The sequence below is a fragment of the Tenrec ecaudatus genome, chromosome 12 (genome assembly GCF_050624435.1).
Source record: "Tenrec ecaudatus isolate mTenEca1 chromosome 12, mTenEca1.hap1, whole genome shotgun sequence".
Lineage (NCBI taxonomy): Eukaryota > Metazoa > Chordata > Mammalia > Afrosoricida > Tenrecidae > Tenrec > Tenrec ecaudatus.
Genome location: NC_134541.1, coordinates 140,472,935 through 140,491,543, shown reverse-complemented (window position 1 = coordinate 140,491,543; position 18,609 = coordinate 140,472,935). Strand labels below are relative to the sequence as shown.

General features: G+C 60.8%; 1 protein-coding gene across 1 annotated transcript in view; it reads right to left on the bottom strand.

The window, feature by feature from the left end:
* The window catches only part of MAD1L1 (mitotic arrest deficient 1 like 1), a 144,806-nt gene that overhangs the window by 38,391 nt on the left and 87,806 nt on the right, over window positions 1-18,609 (bottom strand). The window contains exons 14-16 of the mRNA XM_075527588.1: window positions 14,770-14,858; window positions 11,354-11,444; window positions 1,860-2,067 (exon numbers count right to left, since the gene is read on the bottom strand). Of these exons, the coding sequence (XP_075383703.1) occupies window positions 1,860-2,067; window positions 11,354-11,444; window positions 14,770-14,858 (388 nt within the window). The remainder of the gene's footprint in view (window positions 1-1,859; window positions 2,068-11,353; window positions 11,445-14,769; window positions 14,859-18,609) is intronic.

Below are 18,609 nucleotides of genomic sequence, written 5' to 3'. Positions count from 1 at the left end.
CCGGCCCTCCTGGCTGCTCCTCCAGTGTCCGCATTCTCTCCCGTGTGGGCTCCGTGTCTTCTCGGGTAAACTCTCTCAGCTGTAGACGATCAACAGGACTTGCTTTCCCATCAGTTTGATCCTACACATTCTAGCTCGTTTGCACTTCGGTCTCAGCATGCCATCTCTGGGAGAGTGTATCCGCTTTCTGCAGAGTCTCCCTCTCTGTTCCTTCTTTAGTACCTCACCCCGTTCTCTCTGCAATGCCCTCTCCCAGGCCCCTCAGGGTCCACATGTCATTCCCAGCAGGGCCCCCCTCCCTCGGAGAGGGGACTGGGCACGGTGGGCAAGGCAGCCATTGCTACTGGGCTGGACCCAACTCAAGGTTCTCCTGCCTCCATCAGCCCAGCACTGAAAGGAAGTCCACTCATTGTCCAGCAAGTGTGGCCCTGGGGGCCAGTCTGCACAGCATAGGCTTCTCTCTCTGCTGGGGCCCCAAGCACCAAGAAGGGGTGCCAAGAAATGAGGCCATGAGAGCCATTGAGATGGGGAAAGAGCAGAGCAAGTGCTAGACTGGGGTTCCTACTGCGCCAGGGCTGCTCCTGCAGATGGATGGGCCTGGGGATGGCGGAGCTCTGTGCCCCCGAGCTCTGGGCAGGTGGGAGGGCAAGTGCGGGGAAAGTCAGCATCCCAAGACATCATGGGTGTCCCTGACCCTGAGCGCTGTCAATGGGAGAGGCTGGGACTGTGGGGTAGTAAGTGTGTTGGATACACAGAGGGGCACACGTATGCACAGGTATACACACTCAGGCACGCATGAACTCCTGCAGAGGTGCACCTGCATGTGATTGTATACACCCACATATAATATGCACCTGTTTGCACACCCACACACACGTGCACACCCTTGGTGCACACACACAAGCACCTGGCGTTTCTGCTCTCGAACATCAGTGAGGTCAGGAAAGCAGGGGAGATGCGCGCATGCCAGAAAGTGGATTCCTATGCCCTGCAGCCATGGAAGCCCTGACCCCCAGGAGATGAGGACACCAGCAGTCACGGCTGCTGGGGAGCGGGTAGGGAGCCTCACACCAGCACATTCACAAAACAGTCACGGGCCCAACTGACCACATTCCGAATACAGGCAGCAGGCAGCAAGTGAGGGCCACACCTCTGTCAGTACCATGCTGGACTTGCTTCGTTTATCCATGGGTCCCCGTGCCAGTAGGGGACTAAAGCTGGGGGCTAAAAGGTGGATCTGGCAGGGACCCACAACAATTCTGCCACCAACATCCCATGTGCCGGGCACCCTCACCCCCATTCACCTTGAGGCTGGAGGTGCAGTGTACCCAAAAGCCAGGGAAGGACTGCGGAACCCCCACAGGGCCAGCACAGACAAGCACCACCCCTCTCCGACCCAGGCAGCCCCAGGGCGATGTCCCAGCCTCCTTCTCAGCTGTGGTGACTGACGTGGAAGGGCCAGAGGAGGATCCGAGGATGAGCAGAACGGAGCGGCCAGCAGCTAGGCACATGGCAGCCCAGGTGCACTGCCCCAGCTGGGATGAAGGGCTGGCCAGCAGACAGGCCTGGGGATGGGGAGCGCAGCCTGTGTGTCCCCCTCCCCAACCCTGAGGGTCCTCAGTCATGGTCCCTCTGTCCCCATGGAAGGAGGTCCGAGGACAGCACTCATGACTATGGCCACTGATGGCCCTGCTCCCAGGGCTGCCCCTGAAACCACAGGCAGCATTGTGGGGGGTGGGACACACAGGCCCCCGGAGTCAGCACTGTGCACCTGTTTACACAAGGGCACGGCTGAGAAGTGGGGGGGCGAATGCAGATAGGATGGCCGAGCCTCCAGGAGTCAGTGAGGGGGCACCTACCTGCCACCTCCTTGGTGGACGGCAGGCCAGTGGCAGCCTCAAGGTCAGCAGGGACAGCACCGCCCTGCTCCAGGGCACGCACCAGCTCACGCAGCCGCTCACACTCGTCTTGTAGCCGCGCCTGGTCCCCTCGGAGCTGCTGCTGGGCCACGCTGGCCGGGTTCATGCGCAGGTGCAGCACCTTGGTCCGGCTCTGGTCATAGTCGCCCTGTAGGGACAACAGTCACTCAAGGTGGGCAGCACACACTGACACTGTGCACCTGGGTCCCACACAGTGTGCTAAACTTCGGGCCTGTTGTCAGTGGGGGTAGGTCCAGCCCAAGGGTTCAGGGGCCTCATCAACAAGACCTCCACAAGACCCACAGGCCAACTGTAGACAACTGGACATCCCCTCACAGAAGGGTCACAAGGAAGGATCGATCCAGCCAGGGTGCAGGATAGCACCGATGAAACACAAGATTCCTCTAGTTCTTTAATGCTTCCTCCCCCACTATCATGACCCCAGTTCTACCTTACAAATCCGCTTATACTGGAGCATGAGCACTGGCACAGATAAGAGCTCTGGACACACGGAATCCAGGACAGACAAGCTCCTCAGGAACAGTAATGGGAGTAGCGACACCATGAGGGGAGGGGAAGGTGGGGAGAAGAGAAAAAGGGGGAACTGATCACAACAATTGACGTATAACACATCCCCTCCCAGGGGTACGAACAAATGACACATAGGTGAAGGGAGACAGCAGATAGTGTAAAATACTAATAATTTATAAATGATCAAGGGTTCATGAGCCTGAGTGAGGGGGTGAGGAAAAAAGAGGAGGTGATCGCACGGGTTCAAGTAAAAAGAATGGAAAATGATGATGGCAACATGTGCACAAATGTGACTGACACCACTGACGTACGGATTATTGTAAGAACTGTAAGAGCCCCCAATAAAACGATTTTTTAAAATGACCTCCACAAACCCTGGGCTCTCGAGCCCATTCCCACAGGCATCAGTTGCTCTGAGAGGAGCAGCCTCCAGTGAATCCACAGAGCCTGACAGCCGTGGACTCCCCTGCTTCTACCACCATGGGCCCTTCCTTTCTCACTTGCTCTCTCTCTACACACACATACACATATGTGCGCGTGCATGTGACCGTGATCCCAAAGCACTCAAGCCGGGTCCCAGCCCACACAGGACACTGCTCAGAGCCCGTGGGGAAAGCACAAGGACACACAGAGAGGTACTACTGACCCACAGTCCAGCCCTCCTGTTGCTGCGCCCTTCCATGGGCCAGGGCCTGCTCCCCACTACAGACACCTTGCCCAGGCCCCTGACTTTATTCCGAACTCCCCACCAACGCTCCTGCCAACAAAGCCATCTGACAACAGGGTGAGTCCTCCCCCTCTCAAGGGCCCTCCAAATGGAGAAGTGGTAGGTAGGGCTTGAAAGCGGGGTGCTGGCTTGAGGGCTGACCCCCGGGAACCTGATCCCTCAGTCTGGAGGTAGCAGGTCTCGTGGTCAGCCAACCACAGGACAGAGTGACCGGATGGGGGCTTTCTTGCTCTGCCCTTCTGGGGGGTGGGGGTGGAGCCCCTGGCCCAGAGGAGGTTGAGCTGTCACCTGGCCAGGCGAGCGGCCAGTGGGGATGGGGAGTCTCCTGGCACCTGAGGAGGGACTGCAGCCAAACAAGGGTGGAGATGCCCCTGCGGGTCTGTTTCACTCAGACCCCATCACCCACCCGCCAGGCCCAGGCCAGACAGGGTGCTGTGGAAGGGGTACTGGCAGTGCCCACCCAGCTCTAGGGGGAGCACATCGAGGGGCAGGAGGTGGGTGTGCAGCACACAGAGGGATCAGTTGGGGCAAGTAAGGGATGCAGGGCTCCAGGAAACCCACTGACAAACTGACCGAGGCCACAGGCAGGTGAGGATGAGAACTGGCCAAGGGCCATGGGGCAGGTGGGACATGGCAGTGCACCACTCCCCCGGCCCCTAGGGGCCAGCACAAAGCCAGCTCCAAACCAGGCCCTGCTAGAGTGTGTGGGGACATCTGCTCAGGTCAGGTTGGGGCTGTGAGGCCCATGGGGCCGGGCAGGCTCAGCAGGACCTCTTTCTCCAGACCTCAATCTCACACTTAAAGGAGAGAGGATGGTCTTTCCCCACCTCCCCACCCCCAGACAGAGCAGAATCCCAGAGGGCTGTGCTGCAAAGGCAGCCCCACCCCATCCCCAGGCCCCTGAAGGCCCAGGGACCAGCCACCCCAGAAGGTTCGGGCAGCAGGAGGGGTGGGGCTGGCAGCACCGGCACCCTGTGCCTGAGGTGCATACTAAGAGACCCCGTGGGGCTGAGGCAGCAACGCAAGGAGAATTAAAAAGCACAGTTAAATAACCGCCAATCCTCATGCATATTTATAGATCACCCGGCCTCAAAACGAAATCAATAGCTCTCCTGGCTGAGGCAGCCGGCACAGGGAGGGACCCGGGCTGAGGGGTACAGGCAAGGCTGGCTGGCAGAGCCCCAAGTTCTGGCCGCTTCAGGAAGGGCGCAAAAGTGGGGAGCGGCCCGCCCAGTAGTGACAGCCTGGTCCTGCTGTCGGCCCAGCACCACGGAGCAGCCTTGGGTCTGTGTCAGGGACGGGCACAGGGACCAGTGAGGAATGGGACCTCTGAGCGGACCATTCACAGGATGCATGCCTGCCCCAGGAACCCTCCCTGCTGCCCTCCTCAGGGAGCCCCTTGTCCAGGGAGCTGCACAGCCCCTCCTCCTCTAGACCAGCCCCAGCCTTCGCCCCTCTCTGGGGTTCCCGCCCTCTCTCCAGGACAGCCTGCTGCTTCCCACATCTGGCAGTGAAGTCAAGCAGGACCTCTGAGTGTCGGATAAGTGAATGGCCCCCAGGAGGACAGAGGCCACTACCTGGGCTGCATGTCACCGGCATCTCCACTGCCTCCAGGAGCATCCTCTGTGGGGCAAGCAGTGCCATGTGCCATGTGCCAGGGAGTGTCCTCTGCAGGAGGCACGGAGCCTAGTCCAGCGTCACAGTGCCCAAGCCAAGAACTCGCTGCCATCCTGCAGAGCAGAGAGAGCAGCCCCCGCGGGTTTCCGAGGCCACCAGTCTTTATGGAAGTCGCCTCAACATTCTCCGGAGGAGCAGATGGTGGTTTCAAACTGCCAACCTTGCAGTGAGCAGCATAACCCACAGCCGGGAGCCAATGGGCTGTGTAACCCTCCCCCCTTCCCACCCTCCCACCCCCAGACACAGGGTGTGGACAAGACAGACCTCGAGCACCCACACCCTGGGCGCATGGCCCGAGAGCCTCAGACCCAAGACCCAAGGTGCTCAGCCTGCAGTAGTGACAAGGACGCTATGGTGCCCCCACCCCCCCAGCTCATGGCCCTTCAGCCTGGGCCTCTGGGACGGGCACCCAGGAGGGGACGCTGGGGGAGGAGAGGGGCTTAATATTCCTGGCTCGTCACTTGCCTCATAAAAAATCAAGTGAAATCAGTGCCCGTGGAGGTTCCAGCGCCCAAGTGCACATTGCTCCCGTGGCTTTTTTTAGCCCTGGCGTTAATAAACATGAGCAGCCTGCATGCCCCTCCCCCTCCTGCTCCCCCCAGCGCCTCCCTCCCTTCCAGGGGTGCATCTGAGGCACGTGGGGGGGGGCACAGGGGGAGGGCGGACTCTCTCTGCTGAGGTCTCTCCCTGCCTCTGCTACCCCGGTCACCCTCTGGGATGACCACCCTTCCCACTCCCTGCCCCACAGCCCTGGTCCTCACACCTCCCTCCCTGCCTCCTGCCTCAGCCCCTGTGCTGGCCCCCACCTGCTCCCCAGCCCTGGGTCCTGTCTCTGCAGGGCCTCAGCACACACAGCAGGCTGCAGACAGAAGTGAGTTCAGCCTTGACGGGCAAACCACCCCCCAGTGGGGGGTGGGCTTAAAAAAAGATCCCATTTACATTAGAAACCAACCACTCAAGAGCAAGGTGCTCTGGAAGGTTCCTGAGGGGTGAGACACCCCCCCCCCCCAACATGCCATGTCTTCCCACACTGAGCACAAAAGTCCCTGCAGTCCCAAAGAACGCCCTCCCCAGGGCCACGGGCAGGGAAGGGGCGGTCTGCGACGAGGGCCGTCCAGACAGCCCAAGCTGCACTTGGTGGATGATGGAGGGACCGCAGGCAGCAGGGGCGTCTCACACCTGCAGCTCTGGGCACTCCAGGGTCGGGGGGCGGCCGTCTTTAAAAGCAGGTAGGACCCCCGCCCCTCGTACAACCATGCCTTTGAGTCATGGTGCTGTTGGGCATTCTGAGAGGACTGTAGGCGCCGGAACAAACCCATGTCTCTGGGGAAGGACAGGTAGAACACCCCTTAGATGTGAAGACAGAGAGACTTTGTCTCACGGACTTTGGACACGTCATCAGGAGGGACCCGTCCATGCTGGGGCACATGGGGGGGAGTGAAGGAGCGGAAGACCCTTGATGAGACGGGGGACACAGTGGCTGCAGTCTTGGGCTCAGACCCACTAGCGAACGTGGGGCCACGTGGTGCAGGACTGGGCGGGTCTCCTTTTGTCCACGGGTTCCTCGTGAGTCAGACGACTCAACAGCCGCAGCACAGGTAGGGTAGCCCTCAAGTGCTCGGCTGCCCGAAGGGCAAACCACGGGAGAAGGATCTGGAACCCCACTGCGGAGCTCCAGCCTCTGCCGCCAGGGGTCACGAGGGCTGGGACTGACCACATGGCACTCTGAGCAGTGCCCTCATGGAACCAAGGGGGAAATCCAGACACAAAACCAGAGGGAAGCAGGGGGGCGGGGGAATCCTGCGTCACCTTGATCTGAGAACAGCCAACACACACACACAACACCAAGCTAGCAGACAAGACAAATTGGGAACCTGAACTTGTGATGGCTACAAAATGAGCTCAGGTCCTTCCTACACCAAGAGTTTCATGGAATCAATAAGCCCATGAACAAGGGCCCGCTGAGCGCTGGGCAGGGCCGGGGTGAGTGTGCACGTCGGAAAAGAGACCCCTCAGGGGGCTGAGGAGGTGTGAAAACCACAGATGGCACCGTCCTCCCTGGCTAGAGAGAACCCTGCTGTGCACTATGGGTGCCATGCACTATGGGTGCCGTGCATTGTGGGTGCCGTGGAGTGTGGGTGCCATGTACTATAGGTGCTGTGCATTGTGGGTGCTGTGTACCGCGGGTGCTGTGCATTGTGGGTGCCATGCACCATGGTGGGTGCCGTGTACTGTGGGCGCTGTGCATTGTGGGTCTCATGCATTGTAGGTGCTCTAGACTGCAGGTGATGGACACTGAGGGTGCCGTGCGGGGTGCAGCAGGGAGGACAGCCTCCCCTCCCCTCTGGAAATGGATCTGCCCAGACCTGAGCACTGTGTGGACACAGGGCCAACCTTGAGGTTGAAGGGGCAGCGGGGACAGAGCTGTCTTTGGCGCCAAAAGGGTGAGAAGGCAGAAGGTGTGGCAGCTGCTGCCCGAGGCCCACACCAGTGTGCGAGTGAGGCATCTACTCCTGCCTCACAACTCGCCCCCACCCCCTGCCCCCCACCAGGATCTGGCCTCAGAACTCCCTGTCCAGATAAGGAGATGGGCTCCACGACCTCTCAATGACCCACAGATGGACACTGGGCTCTGGCATGTCCGGCAGGGCTTACAAGGCCAAGGTAAGGGTATCAGGCAGGGTACCCCGAGTCTGGGGCATGCTGGAACGGGCTGGGTGGGAGTGAAGGGTAGGGTGGCCAGCTCCCAGTCCCCGTCCAAGCATCCTTGGTGCGCACTGGGCACCGAGTGTTACATCAGGGCCCAGGACCTTCGGGGAACAACACCTCCACAGGCCACCCACCGGGGCTCGGCCCCCTGGCCCTGGACACGTCCTCAGGAAACCCCGTTGCCAGCAGAGGTGGGAGATACACGTTGCGGTGGGGAAGGGATCATAACTCGAGCTGTCTCGGCAGCTGTTTGGTGAGATTCTGAGCCGGTACCCACGTCCGTGCCTGGGTGCATCTTTCTACTGTCTGCTCCATGTTACCCTACTGGGTGCATGCAGCCTGCTGACGAGCCATAGGCCTTGCAAGGTCACTTGTGCTCAGTGCCCACAGGTGAGCTTGGAGGGACCGGGATGATGGGGTAAGCTGTGCCCATGCTGACCACCCTCCAGGCCAGCTCTTGCAGCGCCCGAGGGCACTGAAGGGACACAGTGAGGTACTCTCATGTGTGGGAGCCCCAGGGACAGGCCCAAGATGGCTGGTCAGCAGTGATGAGTGCAGAGTAGAACTAGAAAGGCAAGGCCACTGGGCCTCCAGGGACCGTGTGCATCAGGCCTGGCTGGCAGGGTCCCTGGTCCCTCTGAACACTTCCGTCATGTCCTGGGGGTGATGCTCAAGGCAGGGGGTCGGTAGTATGTGGAAACTGGGAGGGGGCAGGTAGGGGCTCCTGCCCGCCACCCCCACCAAGCATCTAAGATTAGCCGGCCACCCGCCTGGTGACGCAGGGCCGGTGCAGGGACAGTCTCCACGGGCACCGCGCCTTCCGCTCAGAGGGAACCCGGCAATTTTCTACCCACTCCTTTTCCAAAACAGACATGCTGGCAGGAAATGTGTGCGGGCTGTTCCCTCTGCCCCGCCCCGGGGCCCCATGACAGCACCGCGCCTCAGCCTGACCCCGCGCTGCAGGCGGTTGGTGGATGGAGATATGATGTCCAGCTGAAGATGCTCATCAACCAGGCACCCAGCAGTGTGGTCTGGGGGTTAGTTCACCACAAGCTGGCAGGTGTGTAGAATCACAGATGGAGTCAAGGGTGGACAGACGCACCTAGGGGCAGCCTTCTTGGGCACCTAGATGCCCCCATACTGGTTAGATGCCTGCTCCTTGTCCCCACAGTGAAGCACTGGTCATGGGGGCGGGGATGGGGACTCAGACACACAGCCGTCATCCCCCTGACCATTGTCCTCCCTTGTCACGTCCCACGTGGCCTTTCAGAAACACAAACACGGGACACCACTGCATACCTCGGGTGAGGTCAGCAGTGCCAGCATCTGCCCACGGGGACATGGGCTGGGCCCTGGTGACACAGTGTCCCCTCACTCACAGGGAGGTACAGCCAGTTCCCTGGCAGTCTCAGGTCTTGGCTACTCTGCACCCTGTGGCCATCTGCTGGGACTGAACATGAGCTACAAGCTAGGAGGGGCTGGAGGGAGGAAGGGCCATGGTGGGAGGGTGTGGGGTCTCCATAGCCCACCAAGCTGTGGCCCAGAGTCACCTGGGAAAGGCTGGGGGAGGTGATAAAACCAAAGAGAAGAAACCAGCCCACAGTCACTGTGTTAATGCCACTCAGGCTGGCCCGAGCAGAAGAGAGCGGGTCCAAGGAGCATCTGGGCTGCTCGACCCCAACGTGCACTGCAGGGGCTCTCAAAGGAGCTGCCAGGTGGGGGCAATCTAAGTGTCCACCCACACACAGAGGACAAACAGGACGTGGTCCAGTGACACAGTGGAGCCCCACGCAGCCATCCTAAGGAATGGATCCTGCTGGACCCCTGGGCGGGCCTTGGAGACGACACGGAGGCTCCCACCAGCTCCTCTGAGTTTAGAGGGTGGGTCAAGTGTGAGAGCGAGACTAAAGGTCCCCAGGGACAGGGGGTGGCTCTGCATGTGGTGGGAACAGCATTTGGACATGGACAGCGGGGCTCCGGATAGACGTTTCCCTGTCCGAACATTAAAAATGGAAATCTCATAACGAAACAATGCGCTCGGTCCCCGCATGAGCAGACCCGTGCAATGGTGGTGCGTGGGTAGGCCCACTGGCTGCCCCTCGGCAGGCCTGTGCCTAGGAGACCGGCGTCCCTGGGCCCACCCAGCGCCGAGCCGCGTCGCCTCGCCAACCAGCTGTGAACTAATTACACCAAGTTCTAGCCGAGCTCCCTCTCCAAGCATATGTTCCCAATTAAGTCAAACTGCAGCTGATTTTAATCAATCTTCCTTGAAGCGGCCCAACTTGAAGCTTCTCCTTCTCCAGGGCGGGGGCGGGGAGCAACGGGAGGGACAGGGGCAGAGGGGGAAGGAGGGGAGGACGGGGTGGTGCTACCCCAGTGCTCAGAGAAGACCCACTCCTCCCACAGCTCCCACTCTTAGTGTCAGATCCCAGCAGGAGACCTGAAATCGGCCCCCAATGGCACAGCACGGTCACCCCGTCTTTGTTAGGGATGAACTGAGGCTCAGCGAGAAATGTCGGCACCCCTGAGACCACCGGAACCCCAGGTAGGGACTCGGTGTGCTGGCCCCTCCCGACCACAGGGACCCCCCCCCAGGGCAGATCTCATGGACCCCACAGGCCCTCCTAGGAAAGGCATGGCCTCTGTGGGCAACTGGAGTGGTCTTGACCTACAAACCGCCGCCCCTACTCCCATAGCATATGCTGCAGCCTGCTGGTCACTGGCCGGTCCCTGCCCCACAGTACTTGCACCACAGGGGGAGAGCCCCACCTCCAAGTGCTAGGTGGTGCAGTGCTGATGGAAGGGGCAATCCAGTACCCCTTCCCTGAGAACAGAGGTCATTGCCCCCCCACCAGGAAACCCCCCCCATGTGACACTCATGGAGCACGCCCACAGGGCCGGGCCGGGCCGCAGGGCCCACAGGCCCTCACCGCTTGGTCCACGGCCTCCATGCCCAGAAATCGGGGGCCCTGGAGGCCGGGACCATGCTGCCCGCAGGTGTTGGGGGCTGTGGTCTGTTCTCTGACTGAGCGGCGTCAGCACCCCCATGGGACAGGGCCTGCCTCTCACCCCTCCCTCAGGCCAGCGGCCCAATTACAGCGCATGAGCTGACAGGCGCCCCAGCACCCACCACTTTATCAAAGATGTCACTTCTCTGGGCTCTAGGAATAGGTAATAAAAAAGGGATTCGATTTGCCGCTAATAGGTGTCAAGATAAAATCAATGTCCTGTCTCAGGTCTGGGGGCTGCAGCTTCCTGGGGGCTTCCTGCTCAGGCTCAACTCACATTGGGGAGGGGAGGAAGCCACAGGGTGCTGCTGACAGCACCACTGGGGACCAGCCTGGACAGGCGGCAGAGCCAGGGGGCTCCACCCTCATGTGTCAGTCAGCCAGCAGCAGGGGGTGGCCATCCATGGGCCAGGGACGCCCAGGGATAGTGGGGCACCTCAGGGTGTACTTCCCTGGAGGAAAAACGCAGGCTAGAGGTGTTGCCCCCACCTACACACCCCCAACACATGCTCCATCGGGTAAGGAGGTCCACCACTGTACCCCAGACCACACATTCTGTACAGGTGAGGTGGGTATCCCCGCTATACCCCAGACCACACACATTGTGCAGGTAAGGGGGGTCCCTATATTGTATCCCAGGCCACACACATGGTACAGGTAAGGGGGTCCCCTCCATTATACCCCAAACCACACACATTGTGCAGGTAAGTGGGGACCCTACATTGTACCCGGGCCACATGTGCTGCACAGGTTAGGGGGGGTGAGGGTACCCCCACACCCACCTGCAGGATCAGTTTCTCCAGCTGCGCCTCCAGCTTGGTCTTCTCTTCCTCCAGCCGCCTCCGCTCTGCCTCCAGCTCCTCCACTTTCAATCTGCATGGAAGAAGGGCTGTGGGTTAGGCTGTGTTCCCCTAAACACCTGCCACACCCCCAATCCCGAGTGTGGGGTCTTCAGCCCACTTGACAGTGGGTGGTCTTTGCTGTTAGGGAGACAGGGTGGGTGGGGGCGTCTCATGTCCGTCAAGTGAGCAAACAAGCACTAGGGAGACAGGTGCCACGTGATGATGGCCACAGGCCCAGGACTGTCCCTGCGAGCTGAGGGCTGGTCAACAGGAGCACTCCCTGGAGCCCCAGGGCCCATGTGACAGCGCCTACAGACTCTGGGTTTCCATGTCCCCAAGAATGTCCTCTCTGAGCAGCTGCCCCTGAAGACCAGCGTGGCAGCACACGGAAGCTGTGCCTGATGGCCCCAAACCCTGTACCTGGGGGCTCCAAACATCCACAGAAGATGCCCATCTTCCTCCCGTCTTAGCAGACCCTTGTGTGACAGCCAGCGAGCCCTGGTGGTACAGAGCTCACGAGCTGGGCTGCCGACCCCAGGGTCTGCAGTTCGCAACCCAGGCAGCTCCGCAGCAGACCAGCAGGGCTTTCCGCTCCCGTGAAGACTCATGGGCTTGGAAACCCCTGGGGCAGTGCCACCCTGAGTGGTTTGCAGAGGACACCGGCGCGCGCCCCTCTGCAGGGAATGGATGAGCAGCAGGAGGCAAAGGCCACGGCAGGTCCAGGAGCAGAGGGCCCGCCCACAGCTGCTAGAGAGGACCTGCCTATTTATACCTGGCCCTGCTAGGGCTCGGGCTAGTGCCCAAAGAGCCGCCAGTCTCAGAAGGCAGAAAGCTCACGACCCCTGGGGAGGCAAGGCGTGCGTGTGTGAGGAGGGGGAGGTGTGGGCGTGCGTGCATATGTGCAAGGTACATGCATGTGTGTGCACGTGCGAGGTGAATGTGTACTGGGTGGGGGTGCTAGCCCCCCTGTGGCACCAGGGTGGGGACAGTGGCAGGAGGGGCATGTCCTTGCTGATGGTGGTTGGGCTGCAGGCACGTGGTGGCCTGGACAGCAAAAGGGTTTTCCCCCACTTGGTCCTTCTTGTACAAAGCGCCCTCATGTGACCTGGGCCAAAGGCCAGCCCTGCTGGCCCTGAGAGACCCCTGGTCTAGGAAGCCCCAGTGCTAGAGGGACAGGAAGTAGGTGGCAGCCACCACCCACATGTTAGGGAGGGCTCCAGACCGAGAGAGACCAGGAAGAAAGGCTTGGTGACCTCACTCTGACAAAGCCCTCAGTGAAGCCCTTGTCTCTCGGGCACAGGGTCCTCGACAACACAGAGCCCTGGTGGTGCCTCAGTGAGGTCCTCTGCTAACTGAGAGGTCAGAGGTTATCCCCACCACCCGACCCTAACCTCCACACCAAAGGGCCTGTGCTTGCCTGCACATCCCTCGCGCATAGGGTCTGGGGCTGCCCAGTGGCCAGGGCCCTCCATGCAGGCCTTCCTGTGGTCCCAGGGGGCGGAGGGGCCCTTGCCATCCTCCACAGCACTGGGGGTGGGGAGGGGCCACAGCAGATGCTGGCAGGCACTGGTTCGCATGGCCTCAGGCTGGCCCACCTCTCAGAGACAAGCCCTCTCAGCTGGGGATGGGGTGGGGCCGGGTGGGGACTCGACATCAGTGGGCACCAGGTGGGGTGTGATGAGAGGACATGGGAGCAGAGCTGAGCTGGGCCCTCTGGGCATCTGGGTCTGGGGGACACTGAGAAAACCTTGCATCCAATCCCTGGGACTCAGGCACCGGGCAGACATAGGTCCCTAGTGAGACTGGACCCGCCTGGCCCGTCCCATGAGGGTGCTCAGGAAGGAGAGCTCCGGATTGGTTCCAGCTGAGGACGCCCTCCGGTGGCGGCGGCGGCTGACATCTCAACCCAGTGTCTCCTGTCCCCTCATTAAGAAGCTAATGCTTTACACATGCTTATAGGGAACCTGACGGCTACGTGGTACGTACACAGGCTGCTGCTGAGGCCGGGTGCCAGGAGGCAGCTCTGACCCACAGCGCGCCGTGCACAGCACCGCACCATCACCACACACCACCTGGTCAGGCCCCATTGCTGCAGACAGTGTCCATCCATCTCCATGAGGGCCTTGCTCTTCGTCGCTGCCCCTCTGCTTCTGCCCACCTGACTGCCGGTCCCCTGAGATTGGGGGGGGGGGCTGTGTGATGAGCACCACCGCTCCCCTGAACCCCGAGTCAGAACTGGCCCCACATGAACCTTCATGTGTATCCACACAAAAGGACTTCAGAGGTGTGGGAGACACCCTGAAACCCCTGTCCCTGTCTCCCCATCCCCCCTGTCTGTCTCCCTGCCCCAGCCTGGGGCCCTGTGGCAACAGGCCCACACATGAGCTCCAGGGGGTTGGGGCAATGTTAGAGGCAGGCTCTGTGGGCCTGCTCCCACAACCAAGTCTCAGTGGCAGAGCTGCCCAGCCATGGCCCAGCAGGGCAGGGCCCAGCCTCACTTGCCCACCCAAGAGGGCAGCAGCTGGGAGCGGGGGTCATAGCGGCCTGTTGACCAGCCCAGCAAGGTCAGCAGCCGTGGGCCCGGCTCCTGCTAATTAGGTACTAGGTCTCTCCGCAGCTGGTGCTGGAAGCTTTGATGTCAACAACACCAACCAGGGCCTTTAAACATTTCTTAAACAAATCCAAATAAACAGAAACAAACAAACCCAGGCAGGATGTTGGCGCCGGCCGAGGCTCCATCCCAGCAACAGCAGCGCGTGAGGCTGTGGACATGGGGCCTGGGGTGCTCACCCACCAAGCAGAGGGCAGAGGGGGTTGCCTGGTAATCATAAGTGGCGGGGGGTGGGGGGGATGCTGTCTCCTGATGACCCCACCCAGTCTGGTGCAGCCAGAGCTCTCAGCTGCCTGGGAGCTCCCCTCTGTGCCGAGCCGGGCCTGGTGGTCACCAAACGGCCCAGCCACGACCCACGGTGCTGGGGGCCTCGAGGCAGACCTGTGCACATGCTCAGGGTCTTCAGTGCCATGTGTTTGGGAACCAGACCACCAGGCCTCTCTGCCTAGGTAGCTCTGGGCAGACTCAGACCTTTGACCTTTCAGTTACAGGCCAAGCACATGGACAGTCTGTGATGGTCAACCACCAACCAGGCAGGCCCACCAGGCAGGACAGGGTAGAACTGTCCCCAGGCACCGGAGGCTGTGGTTTCCAGGAGTGGGCTGCCTCATCTTTCCTTCACCATCAGGATTCTGTCCAACAGAAAGAGCCTTCCTGGAGATGGGAGGGAGGCGAGAGGCCATAGTGGGGCTGGGCGAGGGGGGGGGCAGGGGGGAGGGGGGAGAGAGAGAGAGAACGTATGTACCGGAGTGTGTCCGCCTCCTCCCTGGAGAACAGGAAGCTCTGCTCAGCGGGGTCAGTCTGGGACCTCAGCATCTTCAGTTCCAGCTCCAGCTGCAAGAGAGGGGTGAAGGTCAGCTCAATGCACAGGGTTCCTGGGCCCAGGAAGGTGGGGGCGGGGTTGCTGGCCTGCAGGGGGAACTGGGAGGGGTCCCAGATGCGACCAGTCTGGTCTCAGACCAGCTGTTGGGGTGATGGACACAGGAACACCTGGGGAACACACTGTCTGGCCATCACTCCCACTGTCTCCTGTCTCCTTGCCCACCCGCCATGTTTGATCGCCTTACTCCTTCAGATTCCTTTCTGGAACGTTCTGAGAGGTAGATCTGAAAAAGAGCAGAAAGCCTTCTGCTCGATGCATTTGGGGTGCAGGGGAGTGTTTTTGGGGAGGTGATGGAGGCCACGTGATCCCCAGGTGTCGGCACAGGGTGGGACACGGAGGCTTGCTGACTTGCAGCTGGCCGCCACCTGGGGGAGGTACAGTGAGCAATTTCTTTCCAGCGAACAAGCACTTGGGTCTGATCTGAGTTCTGCCATTTCCACGTCCTCCTTTACTCTGCCTGGGTCTGCATAGGCCCCTCCCCCATCGACCACTCTCCCTCCCCACCTCCCTCCTGCCACCACGTGCCTGCCGGGTCCCCTTCGCAGCCTTCTGGACCGGCTGTTTGATCCACATGAGCCATTCTTCCCCGCTGTGTGGCATTGATATTTAAACCTGGGGCCGGCTTCTGTTCTGAGCAGGGACTTGACATGTCCCTCACCGTGGCACGCAGCTGTACATTGAATCTCCCCTCGGAGTGGGCATGCTGAAGGCAGGTCTACTTGTGGCTGGCTGTGTGTTCAGCTATCCCTATCTCTGCCCGCCCCCCTCCCCAGCTTGCTCTGAACTTTAGGTTGTATCACGTGGAGATCAGGGGGCCCAAGAGAGAGCGACAGGCAATGGTCCAGCGTTGTCTCAACATCGACTCGGTGGACTGGCTTACGCCTCCTGACGTCAGTGTCCCTGGAGATGATGGGCCTCAGGCCCCAGGCCCAGGCTCGCATGAGCAGGTCTCAAGCTGCACTGAAACCTGACGCTGTGGGGGCCCTGCTGGTGCTAAGACGCCAATGGGGGCGTCACCCCCCGCATCACAGCCACAGGCTCCGTCCCAGGAGGACAACCTGCTCAGTGACCCGCCCATCCTTCCATTATGGAGCTGGGTGCATGTCCGGCTGCGCTGCCTCTGAAGCGGTGTCCTTCACTCTCCAGCCATTAGCAACAAGGACATTGACTTCCGCCTGCTTCTCACACCTCGACTACATGAACAAGCCCCATCAGCAGGATAGGACATGTCCACCCGTCGGCGAGATGCCGCCCTCTGCCTGCTGCCGCTCCTCCTCTCCTGCCCCGGGAGCTGACGCCTGGGCACCCCCTAGTCCCCTATGGGAGCTCCTTGGACACCCAGCCAGAGGCTCAGAGGTGATTCCCATATGCTTGGACCCCTGCCCAGCTCCTCTGTCCATTGCTGAGCGGAGCTTGGGAGTCCTCGCGGCCGGGTGCCGGAGGCTCTCGTTGGGTGGGGGTGGTTCTGGGAGAGGCCGGACTCGAGGCTGCCTGGGACAGCACAGCTCCTGCTGTGGAGACCACAACTTCCTCATGCAATTGCCCAGTGGGGGCCCTCTCACCCTGGCCCCTTACCCCAAGCCCTCAGCAGTAGGGGGTTTCTGCCTTCAGCAGCTCCCCACATCGAGCCAGGTCCTCTCCCGGAATGGTTTCCCCTGCAGCCCGAGCTTCTGGGTTTCCGGGATGGGTTTGCCTGTGATTCTGGGACATATCCGGGAAAGGAGAACGCTGACTCAGCACACGAGTCCTGCTCTTCCTTTCCGACCCCAACCCGCAAAGACACAACAAACAAATGCAGGGGCTGTCGCACCGTCCCCTCGTCCCAGCGCCCAACCCCCAGGTGCCCGGCCTAGGAGTGTCTGTCTCCTTGGGGGATTGGTCCTCCCATGCAACCTGCATTCCCAGCCAAGGAGCAAGGCCAGAGAGGCTTGGCCACCACAGCATCTGCACATCCTGTGCCCCCGCTTCCTCTTCAGGTACTCCAACTTCCCAGGCCAGGCCTGGACACAGGGACTCAGCAGGCAGTCTTGCAGCTCAGCCTGCCCACGTTCTGGTGCCAGGTAGCCACCATCAGCTCCCACACCCTCAGGGCATACCATGGTATGGAGGGGCTAGTGCTGGCAGCTGCACTCTTGCGATGCCTATGTCTCCTGCCTCCAAGGAGGAAATAGAGCAATTCCCAGAATCCACAGGGGAAGACCATGTCCACACAGAGGCCGCATTGGATATACAATGATTGACAGGCTAGACTCCACCCCTTCACTGGTAAACCTCTCAAACTGACAACAGATTATATAACTACCACACGCATGAGATCCTCACAGCACACGTTGGATGACTCCTGTTCCGTGGCCCCTTGCTTTGCTGCTTCCCGTGGCTGGCGAAGCACTGGCACAAACCAGCTAGTGCTCCCAATGCCCCATCGCCTGTCTGGCTGGGACATTCTGACTGGTATTCCTGAATCCAAGCCCAGAAAGCACAGGACTGCTGGGAGGAAACACAGGTGTCCCTTCCCATGCCCTGGGCTGGGCGGGGTCTTGGAGACAGGCCCCCAAAAGCACAAGTGACCAGCACAGACGGCCTGGAGGCACCACAGGTACGGGCATCTGAGCTCCCGAGGGGCCATCCTTCCATGGTCAGCGCCCTGACCAGGGCTAACAAGAACCCTGACAACTCACCACTACCACCTGCCCAGCAGACAGACAGGGAGAGCCAGCAGAAACAGCTCCACTGAGGGTCTGCTCAGGACCAAACACACACGTGAGAAGAAGCCCAAGGTGACTCTTCACAGGGAGGTGTAGGCCAAGGCCACTGTGAGGAGCCCCCATTCCTGATCAGAGAAGGAACCTGGCGGTGTCATGGTCAACCTGCTCCCGCTCCATGCAGCCCGAGGCCTGTCACATCCTACGTGCTCAGAGAACCAACCTTGTTGGCTGCTGGAATTCAACTACCAGCCGGGCCAGGAAAGAAGCCCTGCTCCACCCTCTAAGGGTTGAACGCAGTCTTCCTGAGAGGGGAGCAGGGATCAGAGGCTCTGAGGGTGACCCTCAGATGGGTGGCCACACAGCCGGCCCATGGCGTACATGGGCAAGGTAGAAACCCAGCCTGGTTCGGAGTCTGCGGGACCTGACTCCTTGGAGAGCTGCCCGGGCCCTCGGCCAACAGGGCTTCCCCCTGCTCCGTATGGCGGCACCTGGTCCTGGGGCTCCCCAGCTTCATGAAATGTTAATGCTAATGGCACACACTTCCTCAGCCACAGCCTAACCTTTAAATAGAGGCTGGGCCCTCAGGTTTAATTTGAGAGGATATACAGCTCTGTCCAGGCTCCCCCCCTCACCCCCCGTCCCTCATCCAGCACAGCAAAAACCAGCAGAGGAGCTGGGCAGCACATTGCCCCACCCCCACGCCATCCTAGAAACTCTGCCTGTGGGGACCAGGCCACCACCCACGCAGAGTGTGTCATCGTGGGAACTCCCATACCAGGGAACCTTGACCCAAATCGTGTGAGGCCACTCCCGGGAGGGACAGGTCCCCTGACGGGTACAGGTGCATGGCCGTGAACACCGCACAGTCGGCTTTGAGACGGATGACTTCGCAAGCAGCACAGAGTCTCCGCCGGGGGCATCACAGGGCCAGCCCCATACCCTCCCTGCCTAGGCCCAGCTCCCCTTGCCCACTTGAAGACAGAGGCCTGTCTGGGGG